The sequence below is a fragment of the Gymnodraco acuticeps genome, unplaced genomic scaffold, assembly GCF_902827175.1.
Source record: "Gymnodraco acuticeps unplaced genomic scaffold, fGymAcu1.1, whole genome shotgun sequence".
Lineage (NCBI taxonomy): Eukaryota > Metazoa > Chordata > Actinopteri > Perciformes > Bathydraconidae > Gymnodraco > Gymnodraco acuticeps.
This window is the reverse complement of record NW_022991985.1, coordinates 550,541-567,880: the sequence shown is the minus strand read 5'-3', so window position 1 is coordinate 567,880 and position 17,340 is coordinate 550,541. Positions and strand designations below refer to the sequence as shown.

General features: G+C 41.0%; 1 protein-coding gene across 3 annotated transcripts; it reads right to left on the bottom strand.

The window, feature by feature from the left end:
* Positions 1-300: 300 nt before the first annotated feature.
* jkamp (jnk1/mapk8 associated membrane protein) lies at positions 301-16,103 on the bottom strand. Of its 3 annotated transcripts, none has more exons than XM_034201067.1 (7): positions 15,995-16,103; positions 15,096-15,175; positions 13,288-13,442; positions 12,138-12,344; positions 7,319-7,500; positions 7,170-7,246; positions 301-1,522 (listed from the first exon to the last, which is right to left on the bottom strand). In XM_034201067.1, exons 1-7 carry the CDS (start codon positions 15,996-15,998, stop codon positions 1,304-1,306), a joined length of 924 nt encoding a protein of 307 aa, XP_034056958.1. In that variant the 5' UTR covers positions 15,999-16,103; the 3' UTR covers positions 301-1,303. The 3 variants fall into 3 exon arrangements, with proteins under 3 accessions (XP_034056958.1, XP_034056957.1, XP_034056956.1); XM_034201066.1 differs by lacking the exon at positions 15,995-16,103 and adding an exon at positions 15,803-15,864 and having other exon boundaries at positions 12,138-12,338; XM_034201065.1 differs by lacking the exon at positions 15,995-16,103 and adding an exon at positions 15,803-15,857.
* Between the last annotated feature and the right edge of the window lie 1,237 nt (positions 16,104-17,340).

Below are 17,340 nucleotides of genomic sequence, written 5' to 3'. Positions count from 1 at the left end.
CATATATTAGTGACAACATAATTCAACACACTTCTTATATATCAGGTGACATTAAAAATGAATATACCATAAATACGCTGTATTAAACTTTCTGCTATAACACATTACTATTCATTTTGACTATGTATCCATTATTTTTAAACATGTTTGAGGCTGTGTTCTGACCATGGAATAATGTGTGCTCTGTTGATTGTTCTGTGACTGCAGGTGCATGTTTAAAACCATAATGAAGGTGATTCATATATGGTTGAGGTTTAATAGGGTTCACTAAACAGTCAATAACAGAACTGAAAGCCTTTCTCTCTGTTGTGAAACATTTATTTGTACTTTGAGCGTGTGCATGTGCAAATCATACTGAAAACACGGATATTAACAAGCTTACATAAATATATTTACAATAACAATCATATACAGCCACTTCAATGAGACATAATTGAAGGCTATAGAGAGGTGCTTCCTTGTGTCTCAGTGTGTTTTAAATACATGTTTCCCCTCACCTAACCAGGGTGTTTCTCGTGTGTGTGCGTGCGTGTGTGTGTGTGTGTGCGTGTGTGGATACGATCCATCATTCAGCTTTACGTACAGGCTCTCTTGGCTGGTTTTGAACAAAACATGAAAAATACAAAATGTAAAAAAAAATTGAATATGACATTAGAAATCAAATATACAAGGAAAAATAACGATAACAATTATTGTATTTTCTTTGAGAAAAAATATGAAAATCTAAGAAAATATATTTTATATTTTCCGAGATTAAAGAGAAAACAATTCGGGGAAAAAAATGGATATTCTTTGCGATTTAAGACGTAAATTAATGAAATAATATTTGGATACTGTCTGAAAGTAAAGACACAAATTCAGACCAAAGACGTACATTTACGAGCATAAAATAGCATATTCTCTGAAATAAAAACACAAGTATCCCAGAAGAAAAAACATACCAATTATATACAAACAGAAAACTTTTAAAATAAGTTTCATACAAATCGAGCACGGCCATATAACATTACCAGCCACAATACTGATGTTTCGAAGAGTGATGAAATAAGATGTTCTAAAAGAAAGACTTTGTTATATACAATTAGCTCTTCATCACGACCACCTTCAATCTACAATCTGCATTTACAACATACACTGTATTTACAAAGAAGTTAACAAATGCATTTCTCAAGACACTTAAGGAAAATGCAAAATAAATATAAGACGGGCAGGTAAGATGTGAAAATAGAACACGATTCTATGAAAACTGCCTCCACCGTACTGCAGGCTTGGATCGTATCAAAGACACATTTTATCCGTGTGGTCAGTGCCCGTTCCCACCCTCTGACAGGATGCGGCTGGGCTCCGTGAACCTGGCCGTGGCGATGTAGAAGAGGGCGGGGCAGGGCACCAGGGCCAACAGCGGCAGGTCCTGCTCCAGCTTGTCCAATCGGGAGATAGAGATGATGCCGTACGCGTGGAGCAGCCAATGGCTGAACAGCACCACCAGACGCTTCTTCTTGGCAATCAGGTTCTTAAAGGACTGCACACAAACACACACACATTAGGTTTGCATTCATCCTGAGTGCTTTTTTTTACTGTTTATAACAGAGATGTGCAGGAATGAGTCCTCAAACATGGAAGTGAGTTGGTCTTAAACTTCCCATTCCCTTGTCTCGAAGACAACATTTTTTTAATGAGTTTTTGGTTATATTCCCGTAATATCACTGTTGCCCACTGAGGTAATGACTTCTAGCAACACAGTGGTGCAGGAATGAGTTGTAAAAAAGGGAAATGAGTCTGCATTTGATCACTTCCAGCTCGTTTTCTGTTTTAAGGCCTTAAATTAGGTCTGTGGTTTTGCACTTCCCCTGTTAAGCCCTGAGCCTGTTTTTCAGGTCTCAGGTTCAAAAATGACATTCCCAGAACAAATGACCATATCTTCCCTTCTAAAAGGGTCAAATTAATAATCTTTTTCTCAAAGCAAGGTTACACCTGTGAGTTGGATGTAGAAGTGTCAGAATCAATATAGATGTTTTTATTTTAAAGTAAATTCAGATTTAACAGAGTAAAACAATTTAAATTATTGTGTCCGTCCAAAAAAACATTACTTACATTACTTATAGTGAAAACTACCCTTGAATGATGAGATGGTAGACTAAAAGCTTTAGGAATCCAAACTACAACATATAATAAGTACCCTGTATCAGGATTGATGCAAAACAAGTGACATTTGACCTTTTTAGAGAGATTTAGCACAAAAAAAACACTTCTGGGGCCATTTGGGTGGACCTATCTCTGGCCCCCCTTGCTCGATTTTGCTGATTGACATCTCTTTTTAACCGTCAGAGCCAATGGAATCGAGGGGAGATTCCACATACACACACGTTACCAAAAAAGGAGTGAGAGTGACGCGTAGCCAAAACCGGAAGCTGCGATAACTCTGGTGGCTACCATTAGCAGCCAACATGTATTCTCCGATTTTTACATAAAAATGTAATTATGGATTATCAATAATTTTTTCAAAGTGACAGACACATTGCATTAACCTATGGATTAACCTTCAGTAGCGTTTTTATCGTTTTAATGCCATTGAACGCGACTTTTGATCAGAATAACAGCTACGGTGAGACGATCTCCCGTGTTTGCTCCGTAATGCTACGTGTCTGTGTTTGCTTCCCCTGTCGCGAGTTCTGATCGCTCAGTGATGATACTAATACCTACATCAGAGGTGCCCAGTACGTCGACCGCGGGGGCAATGCTGGTAGATCGCGAGTCATTCATAAAAAAAAAAATCCAGCTCCGTTAAAATAGACAAAACAGGTTTTGATCCCTCCTCCCTTGGCCTCCCTGCCACTTAATTCAGGAGTTTACTTGATTGACCAGTAGCGAGCCGTGACTTTTATACCTAGGCCCTCTGACCCCCACCCCTTCCCTCGAGTTATTACGTCACAGCGTATACTTCAGCGGAATACCAAAACAACGGCCCGGGGTGCAAAACGCATCAATGACAGCGACCCTCTACCACACAAAACAACACCTGTAAACAAGAAAAGTTTCACAGCGGGCGGAACTTAAAGGTCATAAAGTCCGCGATAATAACACCCACCCATTTAGAGGGAAGATATGATTGGTCAATAGTAGGGGTGCAACAACTAATCGACTTAATCGATTAAAATCGATTACCAAATTAGTTGCCAACTAATTCAGTCATCGATTCGTTGGTGACGTCATCACGTGTGTTTTACGCGCCGTTAAGCTCCAACGTTATCGGTCTTTTTATCGGTACTGGAGACATTTAAAAAAGTATATGTCATGTATTGTTGCTACAAAAACATTATATCGCAGTCTTAGTGTCGCCAACTCGTTTCTAATATGCAAAAAGACAACAAAATTGCGTCTGATGTATTTTCGATCAGACGAGATCTCTCTCGCGGGGCAGTTTACACACATGCAGCAACACACTGCAGAGATGGCGGAGAGAAGCGCTCCAAGGTGTGGTTAAACTTTACCCGTCTCGATGTGGAGAATGCTCGTTGCCAAAAGTGCAATAAGAGTTTAGCATGTAAGGGCGGTAACACGAGCAATTTGTCTAAACATTTGGCAAAAGTGCTCCACATCCAGACGGAGGAATGCACCGGGTTCCACTGTCTTTCTAGCAGCTCTGTAGCCCCATCCACGAGTAACGTTTCCACGTCAGGTGTTATGTATGCTAGCAGCAACACACGGAGTTAACTACATGATACAAACATGGGTTAATGATTAGAGGAAACAGAGTTACTCTTTATTTTGTTAAAGTTTCAGCTATTCTGTTTACAGTTCTGTCATCAGATTATTTAATACTGTTGTTTCTTTTTATTTGAAATATTATTTAATTTAAATAAAAAGCAATGTTAATTTTGTTCAAAATGTGTTAAGTTTATTTAATAATATATGTATTTTTGAATCAAGTATTCATCTTTATTGTCTTCATTGTTAGTTTCCACATGCCTAAAACAACCTCAAGCTAAATCTAAAAGTTGATGGCTAAATAAGAGCGCTTGAGAAATTGTGCAAGGCATACAGTAATAGTCCGAATAGTCGATTAATCGTTAGATTAATCGATTATCAAATTAGTCGTTTGTTGCAGCCCTAGTTAATAGAGAAACGCAGTGACGCATCCTAAAACCCGGAAGTACCACGTCTGGTTCCTTCGATAAAAAGCTATGCAATGTCTCCATAGGATTTTGGAAAATAGCTCCAAATAAGGTCTGTGTTTGACACAAATTGAAGAGACAGATCACGTTTTGTTCTACGACATTAAATACATCAGCAGTGACCCCGCTAGTGATTTTTGAAGAGTTTACGTGTCTGAAAAACGATGGTTGTTACAAAGTGGCTGAATAGGACTACAGAAGTTGTGGAGGACGTTTTACGTCATTACACCGAACACGTAAAACACTCCCGCAAAGTTTGTTTGCCCTGTTCTGCTTGAAAGCACGTCCCTGCCTCGTGCAAACTGTTCAAACAAACGCTTCAACTTGTACCATTTACAATCTGTGTGTTTGAATATGGATCTTAAGTTGGCGTGACGTTGAAGCAGCGACCCTGCTGTAGTTCCTTTATAGCATAACGTTAGCATTTTGCGACTAGATTTATGATTCGAAAATGATAAAAGTATGGAAGACATGTGGATATTATCCGGCTGAACAAAACGTGATCCGTCTCTTCAATGTGTCTCAACCACAGACCTTATTTCCAGCTATTTTCCTAAATCCTATGGAGAAATTGCATTGGTTTTTGACGAAGGAACCGGAAGAAGTTTACATCCGGGTTTTAGGACGCGTCACTGCGGTTCTCTATTGTACTGTCATTTGACATTACTCTCTCGTTCAGTTACTATAGCTGGGCCCTCTGAATTCATAGCTGGACCGCCTGGACGTCCAACAGCTCCTCTCTTCACAGTATCTCGCAGAGACGAGCTTCTTTCATTTAACCCTTCACATTCCAACAGAAACTGAATAGGCAGATTCAAAGGATTTATTTCTTTGGAAATGTTATTTTAAATACAATTAAATCAAGTTATTTTGGTAAAACTAATGAAAAATATAACTAAAAAAATATATAAAACAATATATTATTATTTTTAATGTTTTTAAATATTATTTTGTAGAATATCTTAGGCCCCCAAAAAGACAAACAAATGCGTCTATGGTCGGTGTATTTTTGATCTTTCCAATCGAGACGAGATCTCTCTCTCCCGTCTGTGTGCGAGGGGGGCGGGGCAGTTTACACACACGCAGCTGCTACATGCAGCAACACACGGCGGGATGGCGGAGAGAACCGCTCCAAGGTGTGGTTAAATGTTACCCGTCTTGAGGTGGACAATGCTCTTTGCCAAGAGAGTTCAGCATGTGAGGGCGGTAACACAAGCAATGTGTCTAAACATTTAGCAAAAGTGCTCCACATTCAGACGGAGGAATGTACCGGGTTCGACTGTCTTTCTAGTAGCTCTGCAGCCCCATCCACGAGTAACGTTTCCACGTCAGGTGTTCTGTATGCTAGCAGCAACACACGGAGTTAACTCCATTATACAAACATGGGTTAATGATTAGAGGTAACTGAGTTACTCTTTATTTTGTTAAAGTTTCAGCTATTCTGTTTACAGTTCTGTCATCAGATTATTTAATACGATTTGTTAAAACATTGTTGTTTCTTTTGATGTGAAATATTATTTATTTAATTTAAATAAAAAGATAATTAGTTAATTTTGTTCACAATTTGTTTAGTTAATTTAATAATATAGTATTTTTTAATCAAGTATTCATCTTTATTGTCTTCATTGTTAGTTTCCACATGCCTAAAACAACCTCAAGCTAAATCTAAAAGTTGATGGCTAAATAAGAGGGTTTGAGAAATTGTGCAAGGCATAATAGTCCGAATAGTCGATTAATCGTTTCATTAATCGATAGATTAATCGATTATCAAATGAGTCGTTTGTTGCAGCCCTATTGTAGTTATCCCATATATAAATAAAACGTGTTATTCAGCAACCCTTGCAATTTGAGATTTTATTTTTGGTTGGTAGACCTCGGTGAGCTGGGGCCTCACAGACGCACAGGCTGCAGTGGAGATGCTGCGCACAGCTGATCAGCAAAAAATACAAACAAAATCATTCAGATCCAGTCGTCATGACTCCACACCGGGGGGATTCCCCGTTCACTTCTTACAGTTTCTCATCAAGGGGGGGTCTCCTGTCCCCGGTACAAACACACTGCCTGAGGAAGGCTATGTGTATTGTTTTTGTCATTAACCTTTTTCGGGCCATTTATTTATTTATTTTGGTGACGATCCGACCTCCATGCTGCTACTCTGGTTCAAACTGCATCCACCAAACAATATCATTTATCTCCACCTCCCCAAAATAACCAAAATCTGACACGGTGTGAGATGTCTTTTTTAGCTGTTCTGTCGTCATTTCCTGCGATCTTCTTCATGCAGTCAGTCAGAATGAATGAATGGGCGTTTCTTTGACTATTTATAGGCAAATATGGGCGTTACGTGAACCCCGCAAAAGCTGCACCGCATTTCGAGTCGGTTGTGATTTATAAAGGGAAACCGGCGTAGGAAGTGCCGTACGCACTTTCCTCGCCGGTGCGCAATGTTTGGTGAATCGGGAAGTGGCGGAAAATTTCTGGACCTATTTTTCGGATTTCTACTACGTAAGCAACCTTCCCACGTGAATCCTACGCACGGCGTTATAAATGAGGCCCCAGGTCATTTCAAAAGTAGCTCACCAGCCAAAAAAGTGTGGGCACCCCTGACCTACATAATCTGTGGAATCTCAGCTTTAATCGGATATATTGTATGTGCAGTTACGATAAGTATCTTTACCTTGAGTTCTGTGCTAAGTGCGTTAGCATTTTTTCACTCAGGGGTCATTTAGTCATTTTATTCTTATGAGACTTTTGTTTTGGTAAAAATGGTTTGTATTGTCAGTTAGCTGAGTTTCTTCCCATTAATCGGGTATGACACATTAATAGGTTTTTAAATATTAAGAAGCCCTGAGACACAGTTTCGTGAAAGAAAAAAACCCCCCGCAGCCTCCTCCACAGGGGGCTCTCGGCTAACAGGTTAAGAGATGTTCACGTTTCGGTGTACAACAAGAAAATACATATCAGAAACCCACACAGAGCAGTGAGTGTCGTTACCTGAATCTCAGAGGCGGACATGTACACAGCCAGCGTGACCAGGGATAGCACCAGTATGATGTAGGGGAAGGCGTAGTCTGAAACACACAAACTGTCACACACAGCTCAACACACACTACTGAATATTTGTATGTCCCCGCAGTACTCACAGAGCAGCCCTCCGCCCACCGCCTGCAGCACGGTGAGGATGGGGAAGAAGTAGAGAGCAGCGTAGATGCTCTTGAAGCGATCCGACTTGCCCAGTCCACACGCTATCTTCTTCACCAGCAGAGGGCGCAGCAGCATCATCAGCACCAAGCAGAAGGCGTAGTAGATCAACACTATGGTGTAGCTGAGGACCAGAAACACACAATAAACTACAGGGTACATGACAGAAAGCAACAACACAGAGTTTCTATACAATTACTGTTAGGACATAAGTCAAATCAAAGTCAATAAATATCAGATTTTATTGCTACAAAAAAGGAATTTGCTTTGAAAAAAAGGAAAATAAGAAGCTATGGTACCATGAAATATAAATAAACAGAAAAGTAAGTCAAACAAGGCTTAAAAATATATAGTTTATCAGCATTTCAAGTGGGAGAGATGTGCAGTTTTAAAAGAGATATCTGAATAGCTGAACTTAACACAAAATACAAATGGAGTGACATATCAGTTTAAACTCTTGAATCTGACTGCAGAGGGGCCAGAGAAACCAGAGCCCAGTCCGCTCTGATTGGTTAGCTGGCTGGCTCTGTTGTGATTGGTCAACCACTTAAGGAGAGACACCCCAGGTGAATAGGGTAATTGTTTTAACTTAAAGAGCCTGTGACAGCATCCCAACAACTGTTGTGCAATGAAATATTGGGCTACTAGTAATCTCGAACCGTCAGTTTAAAAAAGAAGGTGCGATACCGTTCCGTTAAATATCAATAATTTCGAACATCGTGGGGAAATTCCTTCGACTCATTTTGACGTTTTGGGGGAAGCCGGAAGTGACGTCAATGCGGGAACGCTTCACTGTGCGGCGAGAGAGCCAAACACGGACAAAGTGTGTTGTCATGCGTAGAAATGGTGAATTACTGAGTTTAGGCACATTAATAACGTTTTAATGAAGTTGACTACAGTATATTCATATTTGTCAGTGCTTTCATGTCAATTCGGCGAACATATGATACATTAAATGATCGTGAGAATGATGATTAAAAATCGTTTGTTTGAGCCGGTCTGCATTTCCTGATGAGAAAACAAACCGATGCTTTTTGTAGTTGTAGTACACCAACATGGATTAAACGTGTGTTTTTTTCACCACAATGTTGGGGAAATTAATGGATAAAATGCACGGATTATTATTATTATTATTCCCACTCCGATCGGGACACTAGGTCCACCGTTTCCCCGCAGCGAGGCTCCCCCGTTGACAGTTTACGTGGGCTGGGTGCAGTGGGGGACTGGCCATCGGGACGAATCCCGATGGGCCGGTACCGAAGTGGGCCGGTCGAATAAGTCACTAGCACATCCCCCATAGGCGGCGCGTGAGGCTCAGGTTTGGGAAGGCTAAATAACTTTTTTTACCTGACGCTGCCCGCCTCCGGCGTCTATAGAAAAGAGATCAACTCAGTGTGCGGAGTTTAAATCTCTCAAGTCATATTACAGGATAAAGGAAATACAGTTTAAACTGCCGTATGCAGAGAAGACGCCAACGTGTCGCACTTATCATTCATATTACATCATCAATCAGATCATCGATCATATAATATATCATATATTTCCTTATCTGAGTCAGCTTCTCCAGCCGTATCTGGCCGTGCAACACTTACAGTGTCACATACTGTATGCAGAAGTATTATTTTAAGCAACACATTATGTTGACGAAACACTCGAGTCAAATGTAATTAAAGTCAGATCCACTCGTGTTTTAGACGTGAACGCGCTCTCAGCTGGTGAGAGAAACTCTGGCTTGATTTACCGAGTTGATAACCAGCGTCGTAGGACCGCTTAGCGAGATCTCGTTTGTTAGTTTGTTGTTGTTAGTTTGTTTGTTACTCAAACATATCCAGGGTCTGTTGAACTGGCTTCGTAGTACAGGGCACAGGTGGCTAGCAGCGCTAATGTCAAAGACACAGACATTGCATTATATTGTATTTTACCAGGATGCAGTGACACAAATATTTACATATTTACATTACTATCTACAGCACCCGCCGCCCCTGACATCCCCCACTCCCCCGTTGACAACTTACTAGCGGTACCGAAGTGGGCCGGTCGAGAGTCCCGGGATGATTTTTAGTCCCAGTCCACCACTGGCTACATGACCGTATGATCGCCCATATTGACGCACCTAATTCCTAAACTTCTAACAGATACAACATAAACCGATCCTTCAGACTCATATGAGCTCTCAGACACGTTCAAAATGAAACTGTCATCGCTGTCTGAGCTTGCTGCTGTGTGCGCCATCGTGCGTTGACATGCAGATGCTGGGATCCTGAACGGTGCAGCTGGAGCGCTGTGCCCGCAATGACGTCACACATCATTTGGCGGGACTTGAAGAATCCCCGAGAAGATCCAGAAAATGGTCAACATTGAAGGGCAGATTAATGGATATCAAAGTACAAATATCCAAAATCAGTTTAGTAAACGGTTTTCAAGGGGACAATATTTACTCAAATTGATGGGTTTGGATGATGGGGGAAACTCGTGTCACAGGCTCTTTAAAGGTATCAGCTAGAAATGTCTCCAGTTAATTACTTACAATAAGGCAATTGTTTTTTGTATTACAAGTTTTCTGAAATAGCATGTTTAAATATGCAAATGATCCATTATCTCATTAAATATGCACATATTTTAACTAGGGCTGTCAAACGATTAACATTTTTAATCAGATTAATCACAGCTTAAAAATTAATTAATCATGATTAATCACCATTCGAACTATGTCCAAAATATGCCATTTCTTTATGTATATTGTTGTGGGAATGGAAAGATAAATGAAAGAAGGCGGATATATCCATTTAAAATACAATATGTTTATTATAACATTGTTCTGCGTGTCAAAATGAAAGACAGCCCACACACCTATCAATCATCAAACTGTGGGGTCTTATTTCATTACGTGTTGATTTCTATCAACACGTAATGTTGTATCGATGTATCGGGACTTCCTGCAACAACACCACGCCGTTATCGTGATTCTGATTGGCCAGAAGACATTATCAAAGATGTTCTATTGAGAAGACGATCACTACGTGACAAAAGTTTTCAAAACCGTTTCTAGTCTTCCGTATTTCCAGACAAGTGGCTGAAATCAATCTTACTAACTGCTGTCGGGGCAATTTACTCGGCGCGAGTTGGCGGACTTTATTTTGCTTACTTTAACATCATTTTTCATGGTGGGGCTAAGCCATTTCTTGGTATGGGTGTAGCCTACCACAACGCTGCCACTGGTGGGATGTATGGGGCGGGCCATTCTGCACATGCGTTAAATATTTTTAACTAATTTTTAATTCAAAAAATGTATTACCCGCCGTTAACGCGATAATTTTGACAGCATTAATTTTAACACATTTCAGGAATCGAAATCTGAACTTTGGATAAAGCCAGGTTCAAAATTCTTGTTTCATTTTGTAGTCATATTAGTATCTAAGGCTTTTACTGAAGGGATTTTGGATATCTCTTTTTATCACTCCATAAATCAGAAAATACTCTCAACAGCCCTAAAATATCAATTTTCGCCATGTTTTTAGGTATACAATGTTGTATAATTCAGGCTATGAATGATATATGAACAAACCCTTCTGTAAAGCCTTCATAATATTGATAGGAATATAACTGGAAGGTTTGGTGTATGTACGTGCTACTGAAGTTGAAATTTCGAACTCAGAGTAGGAGAAAAAACTCATTTTGAGAAAACGACCTTTAAAGATTGCAGTGAGGCGCTAGCTAAACCCTCCTGTTCTTTGGATGACAGCTTGCGCATCGACGCACTCCGTGAAGGTATTTCATGTTCAGGGTCATTTTGTTTTATATAACCTTGCTTCGTGCAAGTGACAATTGTTGTTGTCTTCTCTGTGAACGTTTTTTTCGCCGTTCTTTTGGCATTTTGAGATTTCAATTTCTAGCTGAAAGCTAACCAGGAAGTGTTTTAGCACACCACGTGACGCATCTGAACGAATCACGTTGTCAGAAATTGACACCAGCCAATGAGATTTTGTTTCTTGGTTTAAGACCCCTTTGTGCTTTCACGATTGGTTGCTGATACAAAGGAAATGACCATATTTGGATCTGATGAGATTGTGCAGGAGAGACACAGCTTTCCAGCGATACCTCGGTTGACATGGTGCACACAGCGGTCGCGGTACTTTATGTTACGTTAGAATGCTAACTTTTGGTGAATTTAGGAGAAATCTACAGACGCAAATAGACAAACTATAGTAAAATAAACACTTAAATGTGTATTTTGTACGTTTTCCTTCCAAAAGCCTGAAAGAAAACATGTTATGGAATCAAAATAGCACAAAATCTCAAAATTGACCAGTACTTGAAAAACGATGTTTTTGACTGCCGTGTCTCGCCTTAAGAAATGTCCTGCTGCCAATCACGCATGATTTGTTGGTACACTAGCCAATAGAAGCGCGAGTGTTACTTTTTTACTAATTTCAAATGTCAATAATATATTTGAATGATATATATTTATCTCTTTCAAAATAGTTATAAATAACGAAAGAAACATCAAAATAACATCCGATTTCTACGTCAGTCCCATGAGCCCAGGCACAACACTCACACTCCAAAAAGAAGGTTTACATTTGTGATGTGTTATTTATTTTATTCACTCAACGGTTCCTATTCCTTTTTGCAAGACCTTTTTTAAGAGAGTTGAATAGACAAAGATGTATACACTGATGTAGTTAGTGAACCAAATGCAGTTCAAACTATTTGTGGGTGTACATTGTGTCTGTGGGATAACCCAGTGCAGTGATCACTCACAGCGGGTACACGGCCTCCTGGGTGCAGTGCAGGGTGTTGACGTAGTCGGGGCTGGGGTTGTACAGCATGGTGTACCAGTCGGACAGCATCTGGACCCTGCAGGAGTGGATGCGAACCTGCCCCACCGGCTCCGTCACCAGCAGAGTGACCACGGCCGACACGCTGCACTCCAACATGGCTGTGATGTGCTGCAGCAGCGCGCTGGAACTGGACCACACACAGTTATCATGATGGTCTGTTTCACTTCCTGATTGTATTCAAAATGAAATGGTGAAAATGCGTTTCCTGTAGTTTATATCAAGTACTGAATTAGCCTTTATGAAACCAGGTGTGCTGAAAACCTGCCTGCTTGCCTGAAGGTGACTTCAATGACTGATACAGTAAGTGGCTGTGTGTGCTGCTGATCTGGCTTTACACTAAACTCCTCTAATGTGTCAAACAATGACAAACCATAGCAAAGATTTTGTTTTTAGACTCAATGTGGTACTAATAATACAGACGCATCTCTTCTGAAGGAACGGTACTTCTCCACAGTTTGGCTTTGAATCACTTTAATGCACAAATGATGTGCGCACACAAAGATGTGAAGTCTGAAGCTAAATGGAGTTAGCCAGAAGTCCTACTGGTTTAGTTAGCTACCACAAACTGGTAGTCTTATTTAGTGTCTTGTGAGACCTTCAGTCAGGCACAGGCACAGGTCACACTGTAAATGTGCACTCACATATTCAACTAACTGCTAATTCACGTTGGCCTTTGTCCCCCAAGAATAGAAGGGTGCTGTACCCATCAATGCATCGATCGTCAGAGAAGAACCTTGTGTAACGAGTCGCTGCATAGCTCACTTGGTACAGCTGGCCGTTCCAATCAGGCCTGGGGTCCCTCTATGCGTGCAATCCCCTCTATGTCCCCTTCTCAAATCTATCTCTCTAATAACGGTTAAACTGGCCCAAATATAATAATAATAATAACAACAACAACAACAACAACAATAATAAAGACATTGGCGGCCGAATAATAGGTTTGAAAAAAGCGAAACACTTATGACCAGCTTGCTGTACATGATCCTTGACTGTGTGTGTGTGTGTGTGTGTGTGTGTGTGTGTGTGTGTGTGTGTGTGTGTGGTGTGTGTGTGGTGTGTGTTGTGTTCACCTCTTCTTCCCAGAGTACCACTCGATGAAGAACCAGTGCAGCACTAGAGGCAACATGGCCATGAAGCCCAGGTAGAGCCAGTCGTAGAGCTCGGGGGCCTCGGTGCAGCGCTCACACACATTCTGGAGGTTAGTCCGCTCTCCACGGGGACACACCTGCAGGACACGCAGAGACGGCATGCTCAGAAACAACAGAAGCCCTGCAAGCCCCCAACAACATGTATGCATTTCACTGTGCTGTGTGCCTGTAGGTCAGGGTGTGCAAACTGTTTCCACTGAGGGCCACATATAGAAACACATACCAAGGCTGGGGCCCCTCCCCAGAGAGGAGGTATACTGCCTCATAAATTAAGTTAGAAATGAGCTAAATGATGCTTGATACTTGAATTGACTTTAAAGGTGGGGTAGGTAAGTTTCAGAAACCGGCTCGAGTGCACAAACATTTGAAAGTACACAGCCGAAAATAATCCGCCCCTTCCTTCAGACTTCCTTACAGAGCACCTCCTCCAACACACATGAACGCGCACATGACGTCAGCAGACTGGTGAAAGTGGCCGCCTGTTGCTGGCGAGTCATTGAAGTACTGCTGCAATGCACGCCCAATGACGACACGCCCAATGAGGGCACGAGATACATTTGTGCGTGCACGAGATGGAAGGCTGACAGACAGGGCGGCAATCCAGTCCGTTTAGCCGGGCCGGCTAAGCGGATTGGATGTACTTTTTACAGTACCACGGCTTCCACAGAGGACATTTTTTTATGTATTTTTTGTCAAAGCACTTAAGATATTCGTTGCTATCGGATGTTAAGAGCATTCCATGGAATATAACAAAAAGTGTATCTCGAGCCGGTTTCTCAAACGTACCTACCCCACCTTTAAGAAACAAACAGCCTCCATCATAGCTCTCCTGAGGGTTTCCTTTATTTTGTTACAAAACCTGTTGGCAGCTCATCCCTTAAAACAGAAGCCTCAGATTGATTATAATCAGGGGAAATATGAAGGGTCTATTTCAAGCTTACTATATAAATAAGTTATTGGGCTTTTTGATCAACTAAGATTGACTGACTTTATCTGAAACTACGCTTATTAACACATGAATACTACTGTGTAATATATGTTTACATATATATTCAAGAAGTACAATATAAGAAAAGCACAGGTTTCATGTTTGGGCCACATTCTATTATACTTTTAAAATTTGCTGCGGGCCAATTAAAAATAGACGAAAGGCCGCAGTTGGCCCCCAGGCCGTAGTTTGGGCACCCCTGCTCAAAATGAATTGTTAGCCTGCCATATAACCACAGTGTCCACAGTTCCATTACAGCTGTGGGGCCTTTGTTGCATCTCATGTGACATGAAGCCTAAAATGAAAAGTAATAATAATAATTCTAGATTATTTATTATTATTTTTTGTACTCAAATGTAAACATTTCATCCAAAGAGGTATTTTACTTTTGTCGATTGGAATGATGTGCTTAGCAAAAAAAATGACATCCTGCAGAGTGCCGCTGTATCTCATATGTATGCTATGTTTATTGGCTTATTGAATTAACAAATGAATTATATATATTTAGCTAGGTCTTAGAAATGGTGAGGTGCAAGTATGTGCAGTAACATTGATCTTAACAATGTTTTTAGATATATGTCCCTCTGTCTACAGTGAAGCACCTCATCTGAGCAGACGGGACAACAACCGGAAAGCTTCACCAACATTACAACAGCACCGGCTCTGGTGCGTTGCATTCATGAATGACAACCAATGTTACCCCCGTTACCCAGCAGCAGACACTCTGATGGTCAGTACTCACACCACACTCCCCCTCCACCGACCCATTGATCAGCATCCTGCCACAGTACAGGCCCGGGCACGTGGAACTCATGGCCACAGCTGCAAGGGAACACAAACTGCCTTTAATACAACCGTTTCACAGCACAATCCCTCTGATAATGGCTCGTGACATTCAGAGGTGGAAGAAGCACTCAGATCTTGTACTTGAGTAAAAGTAGAAGAGTGTAGGAATACTTTGTTACAGTAAAAGTCCTGCATTGTAAATGTTACTCGAGTAAAAGAACAAAAGTATTGACATCAACACTATACTTCAAGTAGCTAAAGTAAAAGTAGTCATTGTGCAGATTGATCCATTTCAGAATAATATATATGATATGTTTTATAATGATTGATCATGAAAGTGTTCTCAAAGCTGGTAAAGGTGCAGCTAGTTTGAATGACTTTGTATACTGCAGGGTAGCTGGTGGATTTACTCCAGGTGGAACTAAAGTCTGATTTCAACACTTGGTTAGATTTCACATCATTCATCCAGATCTGTGAAGTAACTCAAGGTATTAAATACATTGTAGTGGAGGAAAAGTACAAAGTAGCATACATGGAAATACTCAAAATTGTACTTATGTACAGAACTTCAATAAATGTACTCAGTTACTTTACTCCACTGGTTACGTTACGGTTTCAAACCTAGTTCCAAGATAACTGTAGGTGTTTAAAACTGCCATGCACTTATGTATCGGTTCATTTGAATGAAGAGCTCTCTATCATACATCTGGTGTCTGTGCAGTGTTTTTAGCTAGCATAGCTCACAGCTAGCTTAGCTAAAGGTAGTAAAACCACACTATGACGGTACGGTCAAGCTACCCTAACAAGCTAACTGTCATCAGATGAAAGGGGGATATAAACCCAAATGTAACTTACACATTGTCTCGCCGAAAATGAGTCAAAAACTGGTTTTCCGTCTCAGTGCTGTCGTATTTTCATTTAGCTGACACCCAAACCGGAAGAGGACGGAAACATCTTCTTCTTCTTTGGTGTTTTGCCTGGGTATGATGCTGCTTTGCTGCCCCCCTCTGGGACACGTCTATTACTGCGCCACATATCATTTTGAACCAGTCAGAGGTGGAAGAAGTATTCAGATTATTAAGTAAAAGTAGCAATACTACAGTGTAGGAATACTATATTACAAGTACAATTCCTGTATTAAAAGTTCCATCATATGCTTTTCTAGTTATTACCCGTCCCCTTGTCTGTTATGTAGCTTTTTCTGCATGTAAACGGTCTGCAGAGTCACACACCCTCAAAGTACACCCTGTGAGTAAAACTCTAACTCTCAGGCCCTCCCATTTGACATTCCTGCCCTCCCCCAATAAACACGTTTTATTTTATTTATAAAAAAACAAAACTGTGAATTTTAAAGGTGGGATTTTTTTTTCTTCCATTTTTTTCTTCTGGGGCCTATTGACGTCACTAAATCCAAATTGACCAATTTGCACATACACACACACACACACACACGCACACACACACACACACTCACTCACTCACTCACTCACTCACTCACTCACCCTCACCCTGAGCTCCGCGGTGCTCTGCCAGCCAGGAAACGACACCAGTAATCCAGCTCACACTGTCCGCAGCAGCGAGCCCCGCAACATCCCGCCAACACGGAGCTGACCAACCGGAACGGGGGGGGGGAGGAGCTCCAACAAGGCGTGTAGGACAGAGAGTGCAATACATATACTACAGAGATGCTGTATGAGAAACCAATGTGAGTTTAGAAAATTGCACATCTATTCTAGTAGACCTCAACAATGGAAATATGATCAGTAGAAATGGCCATGGCATGGGACCTTTAAAATGGAAGTCTGAGTACGAAATATATCTCAAATAATGTATGCACTGTCATTTCCCCACGTAACATAACAGTCTGCTTCCACCTTGGCGCACCGGTAACTTTCTCTGTTTTTGTTGTTTTTTTCATGTCCCTTTAGGGGCTCCGTAGAATGGAATAATATCCAACTTATGATTTTTCACGCCACACTGGTTGAAAATCAGTGCTCTAGACTCGAGTATGGATATCATCGTGGTCCAGCAGGTTGAAAAGACAGACACACGATGGATGAGGATGGAGATCCTCTGTGTGTGGGCCTTCAGCTCCTGCAGAGGAACCTCCTAACTGCTGCACCCTGTTCCTGCGCGTTGATGCTGAGTATACATCTTGTTCAACTGTATCTTTGGCAAACACCTTATAATGTCAGTTTACA